Here is a 27,402-nt window from a genome sequence, read left to right as displayed (position 1 = left end):
ACCCTTTCGTATACTAACTAATTTCTGTACGATTCAATTTTTAACGCCGTTCCTTACTGTCAGATAAAAAAACTTGTTTTTTTTTTTTTTATTTAATTGTCGAAAAGAGAGAAAACACCCCTTAGAAGTCAACTAATCTAAAGAGAATTACACCATCAAATTCAGTGTATCCAAGAACCCTCTTGTAGAAGAACCAAAATTCCCATCTACAAAACTGTGGGATTTTGTATTTTTGCCAGAAAAAGAATCAAGAATGCGTGTTTGGCAAAATGGCAGGTACAGCTGACTCAGAGATGAGATGTATTCTAGAAGAGCTTCTTTCTTCCTCTGAAAGTGATGACTCAGATGTAGTCATGGAAGAGTACTCACGGGTGACAGTGGCTGCTTTTTCTAGCTTAAACCGTGAAATTCATGTGAGATTAAATAAAAAATTAAATAAAAAAACATGTTTTTTAAACTGAAAGTAAGGAGTGCGACATTAAAACTTAAACCGACCAGAATGGATTCCTTATAGGAAAGGGGCTGGCCCCTCCTCACCGCCGCGCTCTTTAAGCTAATGTTTGACTCGGTCTAACACCTTTATTTTTGAAAACAATAAAAAACTTTAGCGTAAAGAGCGAGGCGTTGAGGAGGGGACAGCCCCTTTCATATACGGAATAATTTCTGTTCGTTTTAAGTTTTAATGTCGCTCCTTACTTTCAGTTTAAAAAAGTAGTTTTTTTCATTTAATGACTGGAAGGAACCATAAGAATCGGATTATTGTTTTGCACCATATTAGATGCTTATGTAGCTTGATTATGCACCACTCTGATGTTACCTCTTAGGCCGTTACAGTTTGCAAACAGGTTTCTTGATTCAACTGTGATCAGTTATTAAAGGATTTGGATGAAATTGTCATCAAAGCCCTTTCTTCAATCTTCTGTTTGTAAGACCTTAACACTTTGATGAGTCAAAACTAGCTTGTAAGAATTTCATCAGATAAACTTGTAATTTACAACGTAATTTAGGGTACTTACGCATTATATGGGTCTACAAGGAGACCAGTCACGAAAAACCGGCCAGACGGGTTAACTGGCTTTAGGGTAATGCATTGCAAAGCGTGGATTTCATTGCGCTTACGATGTTTAAACTATTTGTTTTTGGGGTTTAGGGGGAGAAAAGGTACATAGGTTAGGTTAGGTTACGTATTTAATGTATGCTATGCTATGCCTCCCCTGGAAAGCCATACCGGTTTTGAGCACAACTTATGCTATTGTCGGCACATTTTGAGTTTGAATATGCAATTTATTGTATTTTTTGGTTGTTGTGTGGTTAAGTCATTTATCGAAAGGGTTTTGTTGTAGTTTAAATCATTGGCGAGTAGTTGATTTTGTTTGTTATGATGTATTGTTTAATTGAGTTATTTAATTTTATTTGAAAAAATTATTTTGTGTAAATAGTTTTATCAATTAATTTGTTACTAAAAAGGAAATGTTCATGATGCTACTCCTACAACTGCTGCTACTTCTACTGCTACCATAAGTACTATTACTACTACCCCTACTATCACTATAACTACTACTACTGTAGCGAGTGCTACTAAGGCTGATGATATTGAAAAAAATATCTGAGGAAACGTTGAGGGAAAATTTGAACTAAATCAAAACATACTATGTGTATACAGAGTGCTGATACGGGCGTAACAGCAATATTTTTGGAGCTGTTTTTAATAATTATATTAATGCTGCTTCTACTTCTCTATCTACAAAAAAAATTAATAAAAAAATTATTTCTTTTAAAATGTAATTAAGTATCACCATTAAAAAAACCGACCATAAATTAGTCAGGCGATGACCCGGGCGGGCCCCTCCTCATGTCCTCTATAAGTTCGATCAATTTTATTCATTTTCACACCATTTTTTGATAGAGTCTAACGGGATCGTAATGAGCGAGGCTTTGAGGAGGGGACAGTCCCCTGTCATAAATGTACTAAGTTCTGTTGGTATTAAGTTTTATTATCGCTCCTTACTTTAAGTTTAAAAAAAACTTTTTTTTTTAATTTAATTTTTTAAATAATTTTAATTATTTAACTTTTTTAGTTTTAATAAAATTAAAAGCCTAATTAAAAAAAAAAGTAAATATTCATTTTAATTTTAGTTGGTTAAATGGCTTTCTCGAAAGTTGTTTAAGGTTATTTAAGAACTCTTTTATTAGTAATAAATATAATTAAATTACGAATTAACCTACGCAACAACATTCTCTATTCATATGATTTTTTATGTATATTAGGGGATTCGCCACCTAGTCAATACCTCACTTTTGACGCTGAAGTCCGAATTTTGTTCCAATACTATAAAAATGACCCCTTACTCCAAAATGAAGATAATTATAAAAAGTAGCCCTTATGACAGTACTAAAACATATTTTTATTATAGATCAATGTCTGGACTAGGGGTGAAAAAATTTATCTCTTTAATAATATCTGTTCTTTTTTATTTTTTTTTTTTCTACTTACTTTCATTTTACTAACTTTTTTTATTCAATGTCTGATCGTTTTTTAAATAATGATTTTACCTCTTGCGCCCCCTTCAGAGAACTTTTCATTCATCAGTGTAAAGATCACCACACACCACCCCGGACCGCAACCCCCCCCCCACCAACACATAACACAAAAATCCCCCATCACAAGGCTAGCTAAAACCCCAAAAACCCAAAAACATTTCAAACTGTGGTAACTTTAATAACTTTTAGCCCTCACCCGAGGACAGTGGGTGACTAAGTTATCCTAAGAGTAAGATTTAGTATATTTTCTACCATGCTGAACAAAACAGCTAGCTGACAATTGTCATAGGGTGACTTTTGTAAAACCTTAGCGTGGGAGGGGGCCTAGTTATCCTCCATTTTTTTTCACTTAAAAAGTGCACTAGACCTTTAATTTTCGTTTTAATCAACCCTCCCGCGATATTCTGGACCTCTGGGTCGATACGATCACTTCTGTTTAAAAAAAATTAAAACAAATAAATAAATAAACACGCATCCGTGATCTTTCTTCTGGCAAAAAAATACAAAATTCCACATTTTTGCAGATAGGAGCTTGAGACTTCTACAGTAGGGTTCTCTGATACGCTGAATCTGATTGTGTGATTTTCATTAAGGTTCTATATAATTTTTAGGGGGTTTTCCCCTCTTTTTTCGAAAATCAGGCAAATTTTCTCAGGCGCGTAACTTTTGATGGGTTTGACTAAACTTGATGAAAGAATTTCGGTTATTATTGAGCCAGGTCGCTCCTTACTTACAGTTTGTTACCACGAACTGTTTGATCAAGCATTAGTACTGTTACCACTTTTCCTACTACTACCACCACTACTATGATACTAGCACAATTAAGTCTACAAGTATGAAGGTGAAAATTTGAAAGAATATTGAGGGAGATTTTTAAACTAAATCAAAACACACTTTGCGTGTGCATATTGTCAAAAGGTTTATCTCAAGAATTGATTTTGGTATTAAGTTGAAACTTCCCATGAATACTTAAGGGGGAAGATCAATTCACAAAAAGGTAATATATGTATGTCACTGCCAACACTAATACCGCTGCTAATTTTACTTATGCTACTTCTGCTACTAAACTACTCCAACTACTACTTCAATTGCAACGACTTGTAAAGCTTAGAGTATTAAGGTGAAAGAGGCGTCAAAAGGGTGTCAAAACTGAGCATCAACAATATTTTGGAACGGCTTAACGTTTCAAGGTTAAACTTCCGAGGTTAATCACCAAGGTTAATCATGAAAGCGATGCTCAACTTACCAACTACTGGTGGTACTACTACTAATACAACACTAATACTGCATCTACTTCTACTATTACCGAAAATACTGTGATAACAGTACTATTAAGGCTAAGTCTATGAAGGTAAAATTTAAAAGAATATTGATTGCAAAGTCAAACTAACCAAAGACACTACCTGCATTAAGATTATCAAAATAGTGTATCTTAAGAATTGATTCGTTTCTTTAGCTGGAACTCTCAGAGAATATCTAAAGGTGAAGATCAATTGACCAAAAGGCAGTATGTGCACATTAATGCTAATACCACTACTACTGCAATATTTACTAGTTCTACTACTACTATTACTATTTCTCAAACTACTACTTCTGTTGCAACTACTTTTAAAGTTAAGAGCATTAAGATGGAAATTTCAAGAAGTGTATGAATATACAGGTTATCAAAAGATCAAATTGACCATATCATGGCAATGGCTAATTATATTAAGTTGAGTAGTTATACTACTGGTTTGAGTACGATTACAATTATGCCTAAGGGTATGAAGGTAAAATTTTAAGAGAATATTTCTGAAAATTTATGTTGTACGGTTGACAACCTGTCATCCGTATGCAGGTTGTCAAAAGAGCAAATAAGCAATATCTTTGGAACTGTTTCGGGCTGTGTTTGTTGCGTCATCTTTCAATTTATGCTTTCTTTCTAGGTTAACGCTCAATTTAAGGGTTGTTTACGCTGAATTTTGGTTTGAGGGTTTTTTCAGTATGTGTGTCAATTTTTTTTATGAAAGATTTGTAGACTTACCACCTCACTAGATATAGTAGTTGATTGAAATGTCCAAGCAATGTGACTTATTTGGGTGATCTTGTTTTAGAAGTTAAAATGGCCTGAAAATGGACAAACACTGTTTTTATGATCAACTTTAAACTTATATCTCTAAGTCCCTGCAGCTAGGGGACCCCAACACGCAATAGCTAATTAAAAAGAAAAATATATGTTTCCCCGACGGTTTCCAAATTTTTCTTCCGAGCGTCTTGGAACAACTTCCTGGACCAAGGGTCTCATAGTATACAAAACACGATTCAGGGGCAAGGGTTGTCTAAAAATGGGCCAGAAGTCTTAGTTTTCACTGGTTTGAAACTTGTTATTGAAATTCCTTGTTACAAAGATTATTTTGAAACTTCGAAAATTAATCGCTTCATCAATTACGTTATTACACCTTCAGGATCCTGTTTTTATCATCCTTATTTAAAGGAAGGGGGTTTCAAGCTTTTGGATAAAAATTAAACACCAATGAAACTAGTAATTCTATCCAAGAAAAAAAAAATTGAATGTACATTTTGAACTGAACTAAAAAATTAAAGTATACCATTATGAAATTTTTCTTGCAGATTCCTTGATTCCATTCAGCATTCGACTCAGCGACCAAGTTGCGAAAATTTTAACGGAAAAAAATTTAAAATTGCTTGTCTGAGATTGTCAATGTCTGAGAAAAAAGAAAAGGACATTCCTGTAAGGGTTGCTCTAAGAATCCGGCCGTTTTTGCAAAAATAGCTAGATCAGGGATTTGTCCCATGTATTGAAACCATCAAAGATCATCCGCAAGTCCAGATTATAGGTTCTGGGGAAGGTTTCACTTTTGATTACCTCTTTGACGACTCATCTACGCAAGAAACAGTCTTCGCCTCTTCACTTATAATCAGCTGAAAAGAAATAAAAAGTAAAAATCATAATTAGTTGAAATTTATTTCAATAAGTGAATTGAAATGAAAATATAATAACAGATAATTACTGTAAGCGTGGTTTTAACTGTAAATGAGAGAATGAAAAGAATAATTTCAATGGAACATTATGAAAAAGGAAGAAAAAACAAGAAAAATATATAAAAAAAAACAAACAAAATAAATACATTCCAACTAAAAAAAAAAGAAATAGAACTAATTTTGTAAAATTATTCAGAGCAAACTGTGGTGAGGTAGCATACTACAACTACTATTAACAACTCAGCACAGCACCAAACTGCCTGAGGCCAACACAGCTAAACGCGCTCCTCCTCCATCCCAATCTATTCAAAGCCTCTCTTTAAACCCTCCGAGGAAGTTCCTATTTCCTTTAAATCTTTCTTATGACATCCTCCTAACCCAGACGAGGAAGACCTGCAGTCCGTTCAGCCCTAGACGGTTGGTCAGAAAGGACAATCTTCGGCAATCTGTCATCCTTCATCCACAGAAAGTGCCCCAGCCATGTCAACCTCTCTTCCATTATAGCCCTAAAAAGTGGGATTGAACTACATTTTTCGTACAGCCTACAGTTTGAAATACGGTCATTCAGCCGGGGAACCCAGAAAAATCCGTAGGCAAATTCTCTGGAAAATATCTAGTAATTCTTCATCCGCTTTTTGGATCGCCTATGATTCAGAGCCATATTTGCTCACCGTCATCACTGTACCTTCCAATACTCTAATCTTGGCTTGCAGACTAATCTTCCTAGTCTTTTTAACAGTCTTTTTAACATTAATTTTCAATCCTATTCTAGCACCCTTAACTCGCAAAATCTCTAAAAGTTCATTCATTATTCATCTAGGATGCTTAAATCATCAGCAAAATCCACGTCCAGGATAGTTTTTTCTCTCCATTTGATTTTGGGGTCTCCCATTGCCTTTCCTGTGCTCCTTAAGACAAAATCCAACTAAATGATCCATATAAAAGGGGAGACAACATAACCCTGCTTAACTCCTGATTTAATACAAAACCAGTTGCTAACCTCATTTCCAACCTTAACCGCAGCAGTGTTATTCCCGTATATAGCACTAATCACTTTAATGTATTTGTCTGGTATACCATACCAGGATAAGACCTTTGCTAAAGCTCTTCTATCAACAAAATTGAACGCTTGCTCACAATCTATAAACCTGAAGACCAAAGGTGTTTGACAACAAAGGCACTTCTCAATTATTAACCTAAGAGTGAAAATTTGGTCGACACATCCTCCACCTTTTCTAAAACCACGCTGTTCTTCTCTTAAAACTTTGTCTACAACATCTCTCAGTCTAAAAAGTATCATATTACTAAATAATTTGCTACCTACAGAGACCAGACTAATGCCTCGATAATTACGACACTCACTCGTATCATCTTTCTTATACAGTGGTTTAATTAAGGTTTTCTTAAAATCGTTAGGTTTGCGTCTATTCGTGTTTCTACACGAATAGGCTTCACAACAATTGTGAAGCACAGATGATCGTAGAAAGGAGTGGCTTGCTTATTTAAGCCAATAGCAAACTTAAAAGATCATATACTTCCCTAATTTCAGGGTCTCTAATTTCAGTCAACGGGCGATTCAAACGTGCGACCCATGTGTGCACGTAAACAAGTATACGTGTAGGTAAACAAGTATACTCTAAGGCTCGGAATGATTGAGGATGAAAAGGTGACGTTGGATAACGAAAAGATAGATCAGGTGGGCAGCTTCACTTACCTTGGTAGTATTATTAGTAAAGACGGTGGGAGCAGTGAAGATGTTAAAAGTAGAATAGCCAAGGCTCAGAGTGGTTTTTTTTTCACATTTAAAAAAATTTGGAAGAATAGGAAGATTATTCTTCAAAACGTGCCAAAAACCGGCGAACCAAGCATTTTAATCCATTACTGGGTGAAGGTTTGTATATCATGGGATGTGTTGACACGCCGGTGGGCCCTGTTGAGTATACATTTGAGGGGCCTTCTTCCTCCTCCACCTGTATGTAGGGCGTTCCCCTATCGCTACCTGGGGACACGCTGTAGCTACCTACAGAGACCAGACTAATATCTCGATAATTACGACCCTCACTCTTATCATCTTTCTTATTAAGTGGTTAATTAAGGTTTTCCTAAAATTGTTAGGTACTTTCCCTTTTTCAAAAATCATATTCAAAATCTTCAGTAGCTTATTTTTAACCTCAGAGCCACCATATCTAAGAAACTCATTCACCACAGTATCAGCACCTGGAGCCTTATTATTTTTTAATCCCTTTAGTACTGTTGCTAATTCTTCCTCACAAAACAACTAGTATCTTGTATTGATCCTTCCAGTCTTCGGTTTACTATAACATGATCCAATAAGGTTTGCTGTCTTACCATCATGTGAATATCATCTCAACTTATGGGCCATTTTATGGCCAATCACTGTATCGGTTATAACTAGATTGTTATATCTACAAAATTGCAAAAGTCTGTAGCCATTACATTTTTCTTTTCCTACACCAAATTTACCTAGGCTAGGATATGCTACTACGGGGAGGCAACCGATAGTAAATAAAATAGCTAGGAAGAGGTTTTTCAGCCCAAAAAAACCTTCAAAACAGACCAAGCCTAGAAGAACTATTCATTAATCAGAATCCGGTGCGAATGCTATGTCGTTTACTAGGCTATAATGTCTTCGAGGGACACCACTCATCAAGTGAGAATAGAGTTGACCGCAAGGTCCCCAGTCTAGCAGGTACCCTTTGTGGGGTCGAGGTACCCTGCCTCGACCCCGAAAGGGTCGAGGCAACCCTTTGCAGATGCAGAGGCCGTTGTCCATAGATCTGGATCTTACGCCCTACCGCAGTTATCCCCCTAAAGAGGATCCTCCCACGATGGTGTTCTGCTTCACCACGCAATTTAATCCATTACTGGGTGAAGGTTTGTATCTCATGGGATGTGTTGACACGCCGGTGGGCCTTGTTGAGTGTAAATTTGAGGGGCCTTCTTCCTCATCCATCTGTATTTATGGCTCGGGAGAGGGTGCCCCAGTTTCTATTATGCACCTCCAAGGACAAGGTCCCTCTTTGGTCCACGACTCGTATGGAGGTACCCAACATATATGTAGGGCGTTCCCCAATCGCTACCTAGGGAAACGCTGAGTGACCTGGGGAAGAATTCAATAAGAACTTTAAATCATGGCTAGTTATTTTACAGGAGCTTCGACTACATAATGTGATAACAATGGAAAACATTCTCAAAATGATATCCCAACATGACATATCAGAATTTAATGATGATGGATGAATGCGAGTATAAGTATATTAATAGGGAAAGTAAGGGAACTTTTTTCTTCTACGAAAAGATCAAAAATATATAGAAGAACATTTACGAGAAACAAGAAACTGAAACGTCGTATAAGTCAGAATAAATAGAGGCGTCGAACTGTTTCTTCAGAGACAAAGGTTTCTTGCCCATAAAATCGAGTTGCGATTTCGACTCTGATTCTAATAGAATCCCCAGTTATCCCATTCCAATTAATCGTTCATCACTAGTCTGAAAACAGTGTTACGGCTAAAATATACCATTTTTGTGTATTTTGGTATATTCTCCTCGCTTTACTGGAGACCCCGGGTCTCTTTTTAGGGTTTTAAGGGAAGCGAAAACCGTCCCCTATATAGCTAATATAAACAAGGGCGCTCGTCCTCTTTAAAAAGCCCAAAATAAATGAATAGCGTTTATGAGGAATAACAAACTACAAAGTCTTGTAAGACACGATAGAGGTATAGAAAAAAGAAAGAAGAAAAAACATTACAACCAAAACGAAACATCAATCACTAGTTTTCTAACATTTTTCCGAGCATAGGAAGGGAGGGGACTACAGACTACAGTAGGCTTGAAGAATAGCCACGCTCAGGTGAGTTATTACTTATTTTGATATTAACTAGTCATAAAAATTTAAATAATTCCAGAGACCCCGCTCTTTATACATAATCTAAAAAAAACTTATGCATAATGTAATAAAAGTCCGAGTATGTTGGCTTCACATTCATAATCTTTTGTCAAGGGAAAAAAAAGAAAAAAGAAAAAAGAGACTTCCTAATCTGAGGTCAAAACAGTTAGACTTCTATTAGTCTATGTAAAAAAGAAAAATTATCAATGATTACTGTCTTAACCTAATTCTTTATGTATTACTGCGCTTTCATTTCGTTTTAATTGCATATGAATTAAAATAATATGATTTTTATCATTTGTTTTATCAAAACTAAAATAAACAGAAAACTTGGGAATTGAGGGCAAACTAGAGCATTCGGAAAATTGCTTTAAAACTTTGGGTTACGATTCGGACCCAGATAAAAATCTGATTGTCAGATAAGCTGGGTTTTTTCACATCTAGTGCGAGTCTGTCTGTTCATGCTAAACGGACTATCTAAACAAGTCAGACAGCTGAGAACCATGAAAAGGAAGATATTACTGGTTTTGAATCAAATTTGTCGATTTTGAAATGGAAAAACTATTCAGGACGGATTTTATTTTCCGGAATTCATGAGCAAAATTTTCTTTTTATATTTTAGGCATTGATACATAAAATAGCAACGAAAAAATATCGTACTTTCATCTTTTTCTAGAAACATATTAGGGCGCAAGGACATGGAGGGGGGGGGCTGAAACCCGTCAAAATTACAAGATGATAGAGGCTCTTAAAGTAAGTTCTGTCATTTAGCACTCAATTTTGTTTAATGATTACATTGCAATATCATGTGGATTCCAGCTTTCCTGCTTCATCTAAAAGAAGTTGTTCGTATTCCAAATAAGTCTTGTTGAAAAATCTCAAGAAAACGTTTTTGAATATATTTCCAAAATAAAAAAAAAATGTAAATTTTGAAAGTGAATAAACTTTTTAAAAATGCAGCATCAGTCAAGTGCATAAAAGCTAAAGAGAAATAGAGTCAAAACTTGCATGTTTTTTAAGAGTGACAATTTCCATCTGCAAAGGATCGTGATTCTTAATAGGCTTATTCTTTATTTGTCTAGCTCGATCTGCGTAGCGTATTGTTGAAATAGTCTCTTCCATGTTATAGTCTGCTGGTCCCACACAAGCAATCATCAGTGTGTAGGAGTTCCCACCCAAAGAATCTAGAAGAAAAAAGACGTAAAAAGAATCCTAAAATGCAAGAAAAGGAAGGGAAAAATAGGGAGAAATAGAATGAATTAAAAGCTGTTGGAAACTAAGAGATAAAATCAAGATATTGAACGGTTCTTTTTGAAGGTCCTATAGTCCAGTTAATAATGTTAAATCAAAGTAATTTTTTCTTCGGCAACCAATTATAGTAAAAACACATGAGCAGGGTATCGTAGGATAACTTTACTTAAACTATAATTTCACTCTCAGGAAAAGTGCTGACACGTCAATCGGGATAAAACTGTAATTTTTTGTTGCTTGGCAACAGAGAGTCATACAGAATTCCCCCACAGACTATTGGGCATACTAGGTGGTAGAAGACCTCAAAAATTTGATTCCTTACGGAATAGGATATTTCGGCTCTCAGGTTACGAGCTGGTATCATAACGCAAGATATCCTTAACTTGGTAGAGGTTGACCTCTCGGCCATTGCATGCTCGTGATTTCTTTCTGCATTATCTTCTGCTTTTAACCTTGTCCTTGACATTTTTTCCCAACTTCGGGGAGTTGCCAGCCTCTTACTTGGCTTTTGGCCTATATAAATTATTTAACAATAAAATGGTCTTTTATTTGCACAAATCAAGGAGGCACACTTGTGCCTCTATAAAGAGGCGACCCACCACACTGTTAAGCGATTTCAGGTCCTAGAGGTCGCAGAGAGACGGCGGTAATTGCATTTTGTAGCCCAAGCTCAAACTAAGAAACTTGCAAAATTTCATCCTCCTCCGACTTTATCTTCATGGGGTAAACTGGGCCGGAAGTTTGGACCCTCCCACCACAGCCCCCTTTAACGTTGTCCGATTGGGCTGAAATTTAGAAGTTAAGCTTTCCTAGGGCCCGGGAGCTTATCCTCGAAATTTCAGCTCAATCCGATTACTCCTTCCCTGTTTTAAAAAACCAAATATAGCCACTTAAAGTTCATTTCTTTTTTTTTCTTAGCCACGCCTACAGGCCACAGTTGGCAACAGATCCGGGTGCATGAGGACTCATTCGAAGCAGAATTTGACCTGTTAGGGCCTTTTGATATTTTCAGACTGAAAAAAACACCCCCCGAATTTACATTTACGAAAAACCTTGTTTTCCTATATTAGCCCATGTTAATTTTTTCGACCACAACCCCCCTTTAACGGGCTGAAATTCGGAAGATAATCTTTCCTGGGGCCTGGGAGCTTATCCTCGCAATTTCAGCTCAATCTGATCACTCCTTCCCTGTTTTCTAAAAACCAAATATCAAGTTTTTTGGGAATTTGCTTGCGTCGAAAATAGCTTCCATATACTAAAAAACAATTACTGTTGTGTCTGTATAGTCTAGCGGTTACACTCCCGACTTGCAGGCGGGAAACCTGGGTTCGATTCTCCATCAGAGCAATTTTTTTAATACTGAATTCAAACTTTAAAAAGAAACCCAGTTTCTTTTTTAAATTATTTGAAAAAAAATACGTTTTCTAAAGAGTTAAAGAGGCTGAGTTACAAGGAGCAATAATAAGTAATAAACTGTACAAAAACGTGCAGAAATTATTTGAAAAAACTACGTTTTCTAAAGAGTTAAAGAGGCTGAGTTACAAGGTCGAACCTTAAAACGTACAGGGATTAGGAGGCACAGTTGGGGGGCTACCGCCCCCCAAACCCCCGCTTTTGCAGCCTTTAAATAAAAAAAAAGTTTTTTAAACTGAAAGTAAGGAGCGACATTAAATCTTAAAACGAACAGAAATTATTCCGTATATGAAAGGGGCTGTGCCCTCCTCAACGCCTCGCTCTTTACGCTAAAGTTTGACTTTCTCACAACTCTTTTTTTAAACAATAAAAGCTTTAGCGTAAAGAGCGAGGCATCTCTTTATTTTTTTTTAACAATTAAATAACTGCATTTTTATGCTCGTAATTAAGACAATAAAGGTCATAAATCTGTATGGGGAGGGAAAGAAAAAATCCCAGAATTTAGTAGTGTCAGAAATTAAAGGAATGTATTTTTGAATTGACAACCTTGTGATTTTTCTGAGGGTTGGTGCTCTTCAGACCTTTCAAAGCAACCCATCTACCCATTTTTAAATATTGCATAAACGATTTATAGATAAGAGACCATTTGGAAAATAATACTTTAGAAATAGTTGCTATAAGTCACAAGGACATCAAAATGAAAACATTTTTTGCCCCTGGTTCCATATTCGGTCTGTTCATACCTGAAAACGGATATTTTATAAGATTTTTTTTGGTTGTTATACAATTATTGAGATTTTTTCGATGCGTGAATTATCTCCAATGTTGTCAAAATTGAATTGTGAAATGATGTAAGTCTAAACTTTTCTTGTTTACAAACAAGCCCAAACAAACGTGTATTTCAACAATTTATCTGCAGCTGATTGTCGATCAACTCAAAAATCAATGGGGTAATACAACAATCATGTTCAGTCATGCTATTGAAAAAATATAAGCAAGTGGGAATATGTAAATATTAAGTAACAAAAGTTATATTTTTTTAATAAGAAAAAAGGAAGGATTCTATTGATATATCAATACAGCAAAAGATGCATTGATGTATCAATACAACTAAATGTATTGATGTATCAATACAACTATGTATTGATGCACCAATACAACTATGTATTGGTATATCAATACAACTAAAGGGATAAATACAGCATAGCAGAATAGAATAATCGGTCTTCATAAAAAGATGTATTTGTAGGTAAGTCAATTAACTAATAATTTGACGTTTAATCTTAAATAATGATAACAATATCCACATTAAAGCACGTCTTAGATTTATGGCAGTGTAGTTTCCACTTACTCAGTTAGAAGAATAGGATTTTATTTTTAGTATCCTTAGTAACTTAAGTTCTTTAACTTAAGATTTTTTTTTTATTGCTGCTTTTTCATTGTATTACCAAAGTAGATTAATGATTTTTTTTAAACATGAAAAACATCAAAAATAACAAATATGACCAAAGAAATAAATGCAAACTTTTTTCTATAGATTCCTTAAAAATAATATGTTTTGGATATGTTGAATTACTATAGCCGGTTTCATTTATTTATATATATATAATGCCCCAATGCATTGAAAATTTACATTGAATTACACGTGGATATATGTGTAAATTTTCAAGTAATTGGGTTACCAGGGTCATTCATCTATTATTAGGAACAGTACATTGGCTTAGCAGACGGGTTTTTTATGAGCTAACACGCATTTTTTGCCTTACCAGGGTCATTCATCTATTACTAGGAACGGTACATTGGCTTAGCAGAAATACACAGTCCTGAATCTGATTGCGTTAGACGGGTTTCTGCAATGTGTTATGGGCTTCCTTGAAAAAAAACCAGTTTAAAAAAAAAATAAATAAATAAACATGTATCCATGATCTTTCTTCTGGCAAAAAATACAAATTCCAATCAAAACTGGTCAAACGTGTTAATAACCTGTAAGTTATAGCTATCTGATAACTCATCAGTGTCGCATGTATTATTTGTGGTAACAATGATATTTCATTTGCGTAAAGCTATCTTGATTTGCCAAAACTTTAATCGTTCGCATAAAACTAACTCAATTTGCAAAAATGATATTCCATTTGTGTAACTCTGCTCTGAATGTCCTTAATGAGGATATAAATAATATAGAATGACATTGTGACTTGACCTAGCTTTATCTCTACGATGTGGTCTGTATAATACACAAGTAACGTTTGAAAAGTATTGTCATACAGGGGTTCAGTTAAAGAGGTCTCACTTGCACGAGGGTTCAGATACATGGGGGTTCACTTGCTTGGGGTTCAGTTACACGGGGATTCAGTTACAATGGAACCAACACAAAAACAATGGGGGCACACACAAAAGCCAAATTAGCCCAGTGGCCTATGAGAAATCATGGGTTGCATGGAGGGTTGAGTTGCACGATGGTTCAGTTAAAGGGGTACAGTTACACGGGGGTTTAGTTAAATTTGGTTGAGCTGCACGAGGGTTCAGTAGCACGAGAGTTCAGTAGCACGGGGGTTCAGTTGTACAGGGTTTCGGTTATACAAGGGTTCAGTTACATGGAGGGTATAGTGACATTTTAAAAGGTGATTTTAGAAGAGAATTTGAAGGTGAAACTCTCTGGTAGGTATAATGAACAAGTTCCATTTGATCAGTGTTGTGAAGTCCCATACCCCAACCAAAAAGGGTTTCAATACCCCTCCCCACCACGCCAAGGACGCACCCCGTTCTCCAAGGGTATCCAGGCCCCCCAAGGGCCCCCGGCGCCCCAAAGGCTCCTGCGCCACCCTCTTAAAACTTTTAAGGCTTTATTATATATTTTCAGAAAAAATTAGTATTTTAGGGACTAATATAGGTGCAACACTTAGAGACAATCTTAAAGATTACTTTAAAGATGACTTTAGAAGAAGACTTGAGCGTGAAACTCTGTGCTCATTAAAATAGACAAGTTCCAATTGAACATTGTTTTGAGGTCGCCCTACACAACCCCACAGGGATCCACCCCCCCCCCCCCAACCCCGCAGGAAGCCCCCGGTCCTCAACGGTTCTCTGGGCTCCCAAAGGACCCCCGGTGCCCCACAGGCTCCTGATTTCCCATTATAATACTTTTTAAGGCTTTATTTTATCTTTTCAGAACAAATTATTATTTTAGGGAATTATTTCGGTGAAACAGTTAGAGACATTTTAAAAGATGATTTAAAAGATGATTTTAGAAGAGGATTTGAGGGTGAAACTCTGTGGTCGTTATAATACACTAGTTCCATTTGAACAGTGTTGTGAGGTCCCCTACCTCAACCCCAAAGGGCTCCGATCCCCCCACCCCCACCCCGAAGGAACCCCCCAACCCCAAGGGGTGCGATACCCCTACCCCCAACCAGAAAGAAGCCCCCCGTCCACAAATGTCCCCCAAGCTCCCAAAGGACCACCCAGCCCTCATGGCCCCCCTCAGACCCTCAAAGGCCCTCCCCGGGCTCCTGTCGTTCGTAGGTAAATGTTGTCTGAAACTTGTGTTTTAGGGTGTATGAGTTGCTCTTTTTGACTTTTCGGAGTTGGATTTCTTAGTCTTTCATAGGTATGTGTTGTCTGAAACCTATGATTTGGGATAGGAGGTTTGCTTTGACTTTTTTGAGCTGGGTTTCTTACCCTTTCATAGGTGTGTATTGTCAGAAAATTATGATTTGGGATGTGTAGTTTGCTAGTTGGACTTTTCAGAGCTAGATTTCTTAGTCTTTCGTTGGTGTGTGTTGTCTGAAATCTATGATTTGGGATGTGTGGGTTTCTATTTTTTTACTTTTCTGAGCAGGATTTCTTAGCCATTCATAGGTGTGTATGATATTTTCTTGATAAAACATAGCCGTGACTACATCAGATGGTTTTGTAGTGCAGTGAGTTGTTACTAGTAGTATTATTTTAGTGTTTTTTGCAAGCCATTCCTACTATACCTTAAATGCATTCAGATATTTTCTTGATAAAACATAGCCGTGACTACATCAGATGTTTTTTTTTGACTTTTCGGAGTTGGATTTTTTAGTCTTTAATAGGTATGTGTTGTCTGAAACCTATGATTTGGGATGGGTGGTTTGCTATTTTTGACTTTTCTGTGCTGGATTTCTTACCCTTTCATAGGTGGGTGTTGTCAGAAAATTATGATTTGGGATGTGTAGTTTGCTAGTTGGACTTTTCAGAGCTAGATTTCTTAGTCTTTCGTTGGTGTGTGTTGTCTGAAATCTATGATTTGGGATGCGGGGGTTGCTATTTTTTACTTTTCTGAGCTGAATATCTTAGCGTTTCATAGGTATGTATGATATTTTCTTGATAAAACATAGCCGTGGCAACATCAGATGGTTTTGCAGTGCAGTGAGTTGTTACTAGTAGTATTTTTTTTGTTTTTTTTAAAGGACATTCATAATAAAAATAAAATGCATTAATATTTTTTCTTTATCAAAAATATCCTTGACTACTTATTTATTTTTTTTATTTCTGTTAATTGTTAATATTATTTGTATTTTCGTGTTTTTTTTTTGCAATCACTAAAACATATGAATTAAATTAATTAAGATATTTTCTTTTTCAAAAATATCCATGAATACATACGATGGTTTTGTATTGCAGTGAGTTGTTACTAGTAGTAGTATTTTCATGTTTTTTGCAAGCCATTCATACTATACCTTAAATGCATTCAGATATTTTCTTGATAAAACATAGCCATGACTACATCAGATGGTTTTGTAGTGGAGTGAGTTGTTACTAGTAGTAGTATATTCGTGTTTTTGCAAGCCATTCATGCTATACCTTAAATGCATTCAGATATTTTCTTGCTCAAACATAGCCGTGACTACATCAGATGGTTTTGTAGTGCAGTGAGTTGTTACTAGTAGTAGTATTTTCGTGTTTTTTGACATAATCGTGATCACATCTGATGGTTTTGTAGTGAAGTGATTTGTTACTAGTAGTAGTATGTTCGTGTTTTTTTTGCAAGCCATTCATACTATGCCTTAAATTAATCCAGATATTTTATTGATCAAACAAAGCCGTGACTACATCAGATGGTTTTGTAGTGCAGTGAGTTTTTAATAGTATTAGTATTTTAGTTTTTTTTGCAAGCCATTCATACTATACCTTAAATGCATTCAGATATTTTCTTGATCAAACATAGCCGTGACTACATCAGATGGTTTTGTTCTCAAAGAGATGACAAAATTTTAAATATTGTTCCAAATTTTTCATAGAAGATAGAAAAAGTTATACTTTGATATAATTATAAATTTTCTTAAATTCAATTCCGACCTTTCTCAAAGAGATGAAAAAATTTAAAGTTATGTTCCAAATATTTTCCCTGAAAAGAAAAGTTCAACTTCGATTCTGAATTTTCTCAATGAAAATGAAATAAGTTATTGATCAATTCTATTTTCCTAAAATAATATAAAATTTTCCACTTCAATTCAGATTTTTCTCAAAGAGATGAAAAAATTTAAAGTTCTCTTCCAAATATTTTCCCGGAAGAAGATAAGTTCAACTTCGATTCTGAATTTTCTTAATGAAAATGAAATAAGTTATTGATCAATTCTATTTTCCCAAAATAATATCAAAATTTTCCACTTCAGTTCAGATTTTTCTCAAAGAGATGAAAAAATTTAAAATACTTCCAAGTTTTTCATAGAAGATAGAAAAGTTCAAGTTCTCTTCTGAATTTTACCAACGAACACAATTCAATTCTAATTTCTCAAGAGAAAATAAAAAGCTTCCACTTCAGTTTTAAGTTCACCAAGACATAAAAAATTTAAAGTTCAGTTCTAAATTTTTACATAGAAGATAGGATAAATTTTCTTAAATTCAATTCCGACCTTTCTCAAAGAGATGAAAAAATTTAAAGTTCTGTTCCAAATATTTTCCCGGAAAAGAAAAGTTCAACTTCCATTCTGAATTTTCTCAATGAAAATGAAATAAGTTATTGATCAATTCTATTTACATAAAATAATATAAAATTTTCCACTACAATTCATATTTTTCTCAATGAGATGACAAAATTTAAAATATTGTTCCAAATTTTTCATAGAAGATAGAAAAAGTTATACTTTGCTATAATTCTGAATTTTCGACCACATCAGTTTTAAGTTCATTCTCAAGGAGATGAAAAAATTTAAAGTTCTGTTCAAAATAATTTTCCGGAAAAGAAAAGTTCAACTTCGATTCTGAATTTTCTCAATGAAAATGAAATAAGTTATTGATCAATTCTATTTTCCTAAAATAATATAAAATTTTCCAATACAATTCAGATTTTTCTCAAAGAGATGACAAAATTTAAAGTTCTGTTCCAAATATTTTCCCGGAAGAAGAAAAGTTCATCTTCGATTCTGAATTTTCGGCCACATCAGTTTTAAGTTCATTCTCAAAGAGATGAAAAAATTTAAAGTTCTGTTCCAAATATTTTCCCGGAAAAGAAAAGTTTAACTTCGATTCTGAATCTTCTCAATCAAAATGAAATAAGTTATTGATCAATTCTATTTTCCTAAAATAATATAAAATTTTCCACTTCAATTCAGATTTTTCTCAAAGAGATGAAAAAATTTAAAGTTCTGTTCCAAATATTTTCCCGGAAGAAGAAAAGTTCAACGTCGATTCTGAATTTTCTTAATGAAAATGAAATAAGTTATTGATCAATTCTATTTTCCCAAAATAATATCAAAATTTTCCACTTCAGTTCAGATTTTTCTCAAAGAGATGAAAAAATTTAAAATACTTCCAAGTTTTTCATAGAAGATAGAAAAGTTCAAGTTCTCTTCTGAATTTTACCAACGAACACAATTCAATTCTAATTTCTCAAGAGAAAATAAAAAGCTTCCACTTCAGCTTGAAGTTCACCATAACATAAAAAATTTTAAGTTCAGTTCTAAAATTTTACATAGAAGATAGGAAAAATTTTCTTAAATTCAATTCCGACCTTTCTCAAAGAGATGAAAAAATTTAAAGTTCTGTTCCAAATATTTTCCCGGAAAAGAAAAGTTCAACTTCGATTCTGAATTTTCTCAATGAAAATGAAATGTTATTGATAAATTCTGTTTACATAAAATAATATAAAATTTTCCACTACAATTCATATTTTTCTCAATGAGATGACAAAATTTAAAATATTGTTCCAAATTTTTCATAGAAGATAGAAAAAGTTATACTTTGATATAAATCTGAATTTTCGGCCACATCAGTTTTAAGTTCATTCTCAAAGAGATGAAAAAATTTAAAGTTCTGTTCCAAATATTTTCCCGGAAAAGAAAAGTTCAACTTCGATTCTGAATTTTCTCAATGAAAAATGAAATAAGTTATTGATCAATTCTATTTTCATAAAATAATATAAAATTTTCCACTACAATTTAGATTTTTCTCAAAGAGATGACAAAATTTAAAATATTGTTCCAAATTTTTCATAGAAGATAGAAAAAGTTATACTTTGATATAATTCTAAATTTTCTTAAATTCAATTCCGACATTTCTCAAAGAGGTGAAAAAATTTAAACTTCTGTTCCAAATATTTTCCCGGAAAAGAAAAGTTCAACTTCGATTCTGAATTTTCTTAATGAAAATGAAATAAGTTATTGATCAATTCTATTTTCCTAAAATAATATAAAATTGTCCACTTCAATTCAGATTTTTCTCAAAGCAATGAAAAAATTTAAAGTTCTGTTCCAAATATTTTCCCGGAAGAAGAAAAGTTCAACTTCGATTCTGAATTTTCTTAATGAAAATGAAATAAGTTATTGATCCCAAAATTATATCAAAATTTTCCACTTCAGTTCAGATTTTTCTCAAAGAGATGAAAAAAATTAAAATACTTCCAAATTTTTCATAGAAGATAGAAAAGTTCAAGTTCTCTTCTGAATTTTACCAACGAACACAATTCAATTCTAATTTCTCAAGAGAAAATAAAAAGCTTCCACTTCATTTTTAAGTTCACCATGACATAAAAAATTTAAAGTTCAGTTCTAAATTTTTACATAGAAGATAGGTTCCAAATATTTTCCCGGAAAACAAAATTTCAACTTCGATTCTGAATTTTCTCAATGAAAATGAAATAGGTTATTGATCAATTCTATTTACATAAAATAATATAAAATTTTCCACTACAATTCAGATTTTTCTCAAAGAGATGACAAAATTTAAAATATTCTTCCAAATTTTTCATAGAAGATAGAAAAAGTTATAATTTGATATAATTCTAAATTTTCTTAAATTCAATTCCGACCTTTCTCAAAGAGATGAAAAAATTTAAAGTTCTGTTCCAAATATTTTCCCGGAAGAAGAAAAGTTCAACTTCGATTCTGAATTTTCTTAACGAAAATGAAATAAGTTATTGATCAATTCTATTTTCCCAAAAATAATATCAAATTTTCCACTTCAGTTCAGATTTTTCTCAAAGAGATGAAAAAATTTAAAATACTTCCAAATTTTTCATAGAAGATAGAAAAGTTCAAGTTCTCTTCTGAATTTTACCAACGAACACAATTCAATTCTAATTTCTCAAGATAAAATAAAAAGCTTCCACTTCAGTTTTAAGTTCACCATGACATAAAAAATTTAAAGTTCAGTTCTAAATTTTTACATAGAAGATAGGAAAAGTTATACTATGATTTTGATTATTTCATATGAAGATTAAAAGTTTCACTTAAATTTTTAATTTTTCTCAAAGAAGTGAAGAAATGTTTAACTTCGAGTCTGAATTTTCTCTATGAAAATGAAATAAGTTATTGATCATTTCTATTTTCCCAAACTAATATAAAAATTTTCCACTTCAGTTCAGACAAAAGTTATACTATGATTGTGATTATTTTCCATGAAGATAAAAAGTTTCATTTTAATTCTAAATTTTCTTAAATTCAATTCCGACCTTTCTCGCTTGGCACCTTTCCAAATGAACGGGGATTCCCCCACCGCTTTCTACACATTGCAAAAAAGTGGGCAGTACGAAAACTCCACGCTTTAAACCAGACTGGTTTTTTAGCTAAATCTTTGGAAACAGCCCAGCCTCTATTTCTGACCGTTTAAGTTTTGATTTTTTTTTCTATTTATCACAAACAATTTTCACTTAGCTACCTAAAACCATCTGATTTCGTTGTAGGGAGTAGTCAGAAAACCCTTGGAAGTCTTTGCGGGGAGGAGTCATTGAACTCCTCTTGAATATACAGTACAGATACTTCATTCAAGAAACATGATTAAACACGTTTTGAAACTACATGCTATTTGCTTGCCTTTCCTTGGCATCTTTCCAAACGAGCGGGGGTTCCCCACTGGTTCCTACACATTGCAAAAAGTGAGCAGTACGAAAATTCCAAGTTTTCAACCAGACTGGTTTTTTAGGGGCCAATCAGGAGAGACATGCAAAGTCGACATAGCTTTATTTAATTTTTGTAAGGTTAATTTAGACTAGGTTACGTGCGCGCACGTAACCTCGTCTAAATTAACCTTAAAAAATTACATGTTTATACATGTATTACATGTTTATTTATTTTTTTTTTTTAAACTGGTATTTTTTCAAGGAAGCCCATAACACATTGCAGAAAACCGTCTAACGCAATCAGATTCAGGACTGTGTATTTCTGCTAAGCCAATGTACCGTTCCTAGTAATAGATGAATGACCCTGGTAAGGCAAAAAATGCGTGTTACCTCATAAAAAACCCGTCTGCTAAGCCAATGTACCGTTCCTAGTAATAGATGAATGACCCTGGTAACCCAATTACTTGAAAATTTACACACATATCCACGTGTAATTCAATGTAAATTTTCAATGCATTGGGGCTTTACTAATATATATATATATATATATATATATATATATATATATATATATATATATATATATATATATATATATATATATATATATATATATATATATATATATATATATATATATATATATATATATATATATATATATATATATATACATTTTAATTTCTGAGTCAGCATGAATAACCTTTTCCATTATTACTTTTGCAAGGTTGTGAATTTGACTGACATATACTTGTTCCATTTGAATTATCTGAGAAAGTTTCTTGGGAATGTTGCCAAACATTTTAATAAAATAACCCAAGTGCTGAGCTAAGAAGTAATGGAAAACTCCATGTCTATAAAATCTAAAAAAAATTCTTGGACATGACAAATACTAAATTTCCACTGGAGTTGCATTAATGGGGCACTATAACAATTATTTTTACATCTCATGTACATTTTAGAAATGAATGTTCTGTTTGATAAATTATTTTTCAGTTCAATGTGGCTTCTCTTCTATTTGAAACCTGTTCTATTAAAAAAATTCCAAATAAACTTAAAAAAAAATATATAAACTTAGTATTTTAAAAAAATAAAAAAACGCTTCATTGAGTTCATTAATTAGCTCTAAAATACAGAATAAAATAGTTTAATGTGATGACCATACCTCAAGGAAGGACACTTTGACTCCAAAATTGATGTCACTATACTTTGACATGGAGCTAAATATGTCCGTTATTGCTCTGGGTATGATTCCAGAACTTTCTTGGACACTACTATAGGTGAAATCAGCAGTATCCATTGAATGAGTTTTTCCTGAGCCAGTCTGTCCATACGCAAGGATTGTGACATTATAGCCTGAAAATAAAATAGAAATCATGCAACATATAGTAAAACAGATAAAGAAATGTACTGAGAATTCAGGAATGAGAAAATAAAAACATTCCTTAGCAAAATTTACAGCTTTTTGAATGCGAGATTTAAAGAAAGTCTGAAATATTCTAAGATGTCCCTAAAAGCCAAGGATAAAAAAAAATCGCATTAAAAAAGAGAATTTAATGCAGGAAATTGTATCACCAGAATCCTGGTGTTAAAAGTCAAAAGATTTTTTTTTTAGTGAAGTAGCAAGGACTGAAATAGTATAATGTGCATTATTCATTATCAAAATTATCAACTTAGAACAGATTTTTGGAGCCCTCGTTTGGGGTTCAGAGAAGGTGGTCCAAGCAAACAATCTACCTTTTATGAATAATAAAATTGAGAGAAAGAATTTTAAAGCAAAATTTGAAAAATTCTCCATAAAAAAAACACTTTGTGTAATAATATACATTCATTTCTTGCAAACAGGAACATTTTTTACAGCCTTGATTGAGATGTTGCCTCACACAAGAGAGGATTACAAAACAAGATGAGCCTTTTAATTCTATTTACAACTTAGGTGTTTCCTTGAGTCTTGCTATGTTGGTACAAAGCAAAAATGTTGATATTATGGTATTTGGTTAAGAAAATAAAATAAACTGGTACCAAAATGTATAACCAACTTTTGGACAATAGTACAGATTAAGCTGATTTAGCCAAAAGGGGTTAGACCACTAATACTTAATCAAATATTAAATAGTGGATTAATTTCTTTAAAAAGTAATCTTGATGTAGGATTTCTTTTCTGAATTAGCCACAATAACTACAAAAAAAATAACATTATTCAATCTATCATTTCTTCTTGTTCCTAAATTTGATACTAACTAATGCCGCCCCCCCCCCCCTCTTAGTGCCTAGATATAGCCCTAGACTATACACAAAAAGTGCCAATTTTGTTGTTTTGCATTATTTGTACTTAATTTTTGGCAACAGTTTGTTCATAGTAAAATTTCTTCTGGTGATTTCTTTAAGTTCATCTATTATTTACCACATGGCGAAACCCATTAAAATAACATCAGTCAACAATTGGACATTTTTTTTTGTAAACTGTTCCATTAAATTATTGAATATGTTGCCTACCTATGCTGTTGCAACAAATAATATTGGAGCTTTTATGTCAGCTTTGTTTAGAGCATCTCTTTATAGAAGGCATATATGGAACAAAAGGCATATATGGAACTATATTATCTCTGGTTTACGTATAGAATATTGTATAATAGTTTATTTTGAAGCTCTTATTTTGTTAATTGAAGTGTTGCTTTTAATTTTTTTTTTTTTTGCACGGAGACAAGTTTATGCGACATAATATGTATGGGACCACTCAATTCCTGGGCAACCAATTATTCTTTATTGTCTTTCTTGTGAGGTTTTAATATTGTTATTGAAAGTGTTGTCTCTATTTTTGTGTTATTTTGTAATGTGACATACCCATGGGACTGAGTTATCTAAGTTTTTTTTTGCTGTGGGAAAGTTTTTTCTAACCGGAAGCCAAAGCGCGAGATTGTTGGCACCTATCATTGCACTTCCTGGCTAGAACGCAGGTTTACTTTCTACAAATATTAGTGACAGTAGGGGTTTCCCATGGCAATATCTTGGGACCTACACTTTTCCTAATCTGCATACACGACACGGGACACAGCCTTGCAAGCCCTGTGCATCACCATCTCACAGGTATGACTTAACTGAGTGGCCTATCCAGGATTTCTAAAAGGAGATTGGATTAAATTTTAGCAAATAAAGAAATTTCTAGTGCTAACTTCTAATCAACACTGCAACAGAAAAATAGCCGGAATTTCACAGATAGTGGGAGAGGGATCTATGAAGTGGCGGGACTATTTGAAATTTGTCACAAAATATTATACCACAAAGGGGCAACCTAATAGGTTTGGCACAGATTATCACAAAAAAATTCTTTTAAATGTTTTCACTTTTATAAATTTAAAAAATCAAAAATTATACATATATATACATATACATATATATATATATATATATATATATATATATATATATATATATATATATATATATATATATATATATATATATATATATATATATATATATATATATATATATATATATATATATATATATATATATATATATGTATGTATGTATGTATGTATATATATATATATATATATATATATATATATATATATATATATATATATATATATATATATATATATATATATATATATATATATATATATATATATATATATATATATATATATATATATATATATATATATATATATACATATATATATATATATATATATATATATATATATATATATATATATATATATATATATATATATATATATATATATATATATATATATATATATATATATATATATATATATATATATATATATATATATATATATATATATATATATATATATATATATATATATATATATATATATATATATATATATATATATATATATATATATATATATATATATATATATATATATAGACCCCTAGTTGGCTAAAAAGAATTTTCTATATATAGGCCTAATGATTGGCCAAGGTGTTTTTCTTTATGTATAGACTATTTTATTTTATAGGCTTATTAGCTGTATGGTGGATATGTCTAAGATTATAAACGGTCATCAAACGTAAGATCCCTTTGCAGGGGATACAGTTAGATACTTCAAAACACCTTCCCAGAGATCACTGAGGCCCTGGGCCTATTCTAGATATTTATTCACATAACCCACCTATTTTCAAAGATAGCCTAGACAAGAGACCATAATCTATCATTTTACCATAATTGTTGAACAATAAAAATATTAGTTACACTTCAAATACCTTTGAAAATCTTCTCAATAAGAGATGCAGCAGCTGTAAAGTAAACTGTTTCTTGCGTAGATGAGTCGTCAAAGAGGTAATCAAAAGTGAAACCTTCCCCAGAACCTATAATCTGGACTTGCGGATGATCTTTGATGGTTTCAATACATGGGGCAAATCCCTGATCTAGCTCTTTTTGCAAAAACGGCCGGATTCTTAGAGCAACCCTTACAGGAATGTCCTTTTCTTTTTTCTCAGACATTGACAATCTCAGACAAGCAATTTTAAATTTTTTTCCGTTAAAATTTTCGCAACTTGGTCGCTGAGTCGAATGCTGAATGGAATCAAGGAATCTGCAAGAAAAATTTCATAAGGGTAGTAGTAAGGCTATAGGCAATTGAAAGCTTACATACATATCTCTGACTTAGGCGTAAGTTTGAATGTATACTTTCAATGCATTGTAATTTTACCAGGGTCCTTAGCCTAGAGGGAGCGTTTCTATAGATGGTCTAGTAATTTGAAATATCATATGGAATTTGCTTGAAGTTATGGAATGTGCGGACGTGCCCGTACCAAACAGGTTGATTATAATCCTTTATGCTTCTAGTTTTTTTTGTCACAATTAACTGAATTTCTATTTCATGATAAACAAGTTTTTTTTTAGGTTAAATCCGTGTTGGAAAAACCGGTGTATCTTTTTTAGTTTTCTTTAAATTACATATTAGTAAGAGACTTTAATTCAAAGAGAATAGTTTTTATTTGCAAGGATATTAGTAGAGGAAAAAAATGAGGGGGTGCATTTACATTATTGGAGATTAATGATGGAGCTAGCAACAGTGATGTAATTACTTCTTTAGTTTACGAGGTTTGCGAATTTTTTGCGAAGAGGTATTAGCGCAAAGGTATTGCATCGGTTAAGAATGTCAGGTATGAAATTTATATATTGTGAGCATTATTTAATTGTACTTTCAAGTATTTGTCTAACTTTCTCTTTGGCTAATCAATTTTACAAGTGTAGATCGAACTGCGCTCTTTAAATGGTGAAATCTTCCGCAGGGGAGGCCTCGTCTGGGGGGGGGGGGTTTTCGGGGGGAGAGGGGGTATGTTCGGACGAATTAATTATCCTCGGGGGAATTTTAACTGGGAGACTATTTCGGGTGGGGGGGGCCTCTTTCCAGGAAAATGTTACAGTGGAGGGGGCATTTCGCCAATGATTTAAAAAACAATCACGTACTAATCGAAAAAACAAACATTTCTCAAGTCAATGTTGGCTTTGGATAATATCCCTGGCATATTTGTGCGCATGAAATTTTCCTGTTTAATTTTTAAGTTAAATTATATTTTTTTATGGGGACTTGCCGAGGGTGGGGACTTTCCACGGGGGAGAGGGGACTTACCCTGGAGGTGTTTTTCGTGGGAGTATTTTTCATAGAAGAGGGGGGGATTTCACGGCATTATCTGAAAAACTATCTGAAATCTAATAAAAAGTTTTTTCAACTGCTAGTAAAGAGCAAGATTAAAGCCTGATACGAACAGAAATCATTCCGTATATGAGGGGGCTACCCCCTCCTCAATACCTAGCTTTTTACGCTAAAGTGTGACACCCCAATTCATTAAGCGCCGTTTCAAAGAGATTCCTTTCTGTGCTATTCTGGACCTTGTATACACCCTTTCAAAGAGAGTGAGTATCCTCTCACATGGCCTAATACTTCTATGGAAGCTATAGCAAATACCATGTTATTCTACAACGCCCCCGTACAGTTTCAAAGTTCAC

At 33.3% G+C, this 27,402-nt stretch overlaps 1 protein-coding gene across 1 annotated transcript; it reads right to left on the bottom strand.

The window, feature by feature from the left end:
- Nucleotides 1-5,135: 5,135 nt before the first annotated feature.
- LOC148939101 (chromosome-associated kinesin KIF4-like) lies at nt 5,136-25,987 on the bottom strand. The gene is made up of 4 exons (XM_089107288.1): nt 25,650-25,987; nt 22,561-22,751; nt 10,439-10,614; nt 5,136-5,463 (listed from the first exon to the last, which is right to left on the bottom strand). The coding sequence occupies exons 1-3, from the start codon at nt 25,888-25,890 to the stop codon at nt 10,585-10,587; spliced, it is 462 nt and encodes a 153-aa protein (XP_088963414.1). The 5' UTR covers nt 25,891-25,987; the 3' UTR covers nt 5,136-5,463; nt 10,439-10,584.
- Nucleotides 25,988-27,402: the final 1,415 nt, after the last annotated feature.

This window comes from Artemia sp. Qi Xiang Cuo, unplaced genomic scaffold (assembly GCF_049724085.1).
Source record: "Artemia sp. Qi Xiang Cuo unplaced genomic scaffold, ASM4972408v1 HiC_scaffold_22, whole genome shotgun sequence".
Taxonomy (NCBI): domain Eukaryota; kingdom Metazoa; phylum Arthropoda; class Branchiopoda; order Anostraca; family Artemiidae; genus Artemia; species Artemia sp. Qi Xiang Cuo.
Note: the sequence above shows the minus strand (reverse complement) of the source record. Positions and strands in the feature narration are given on the sequence as shown.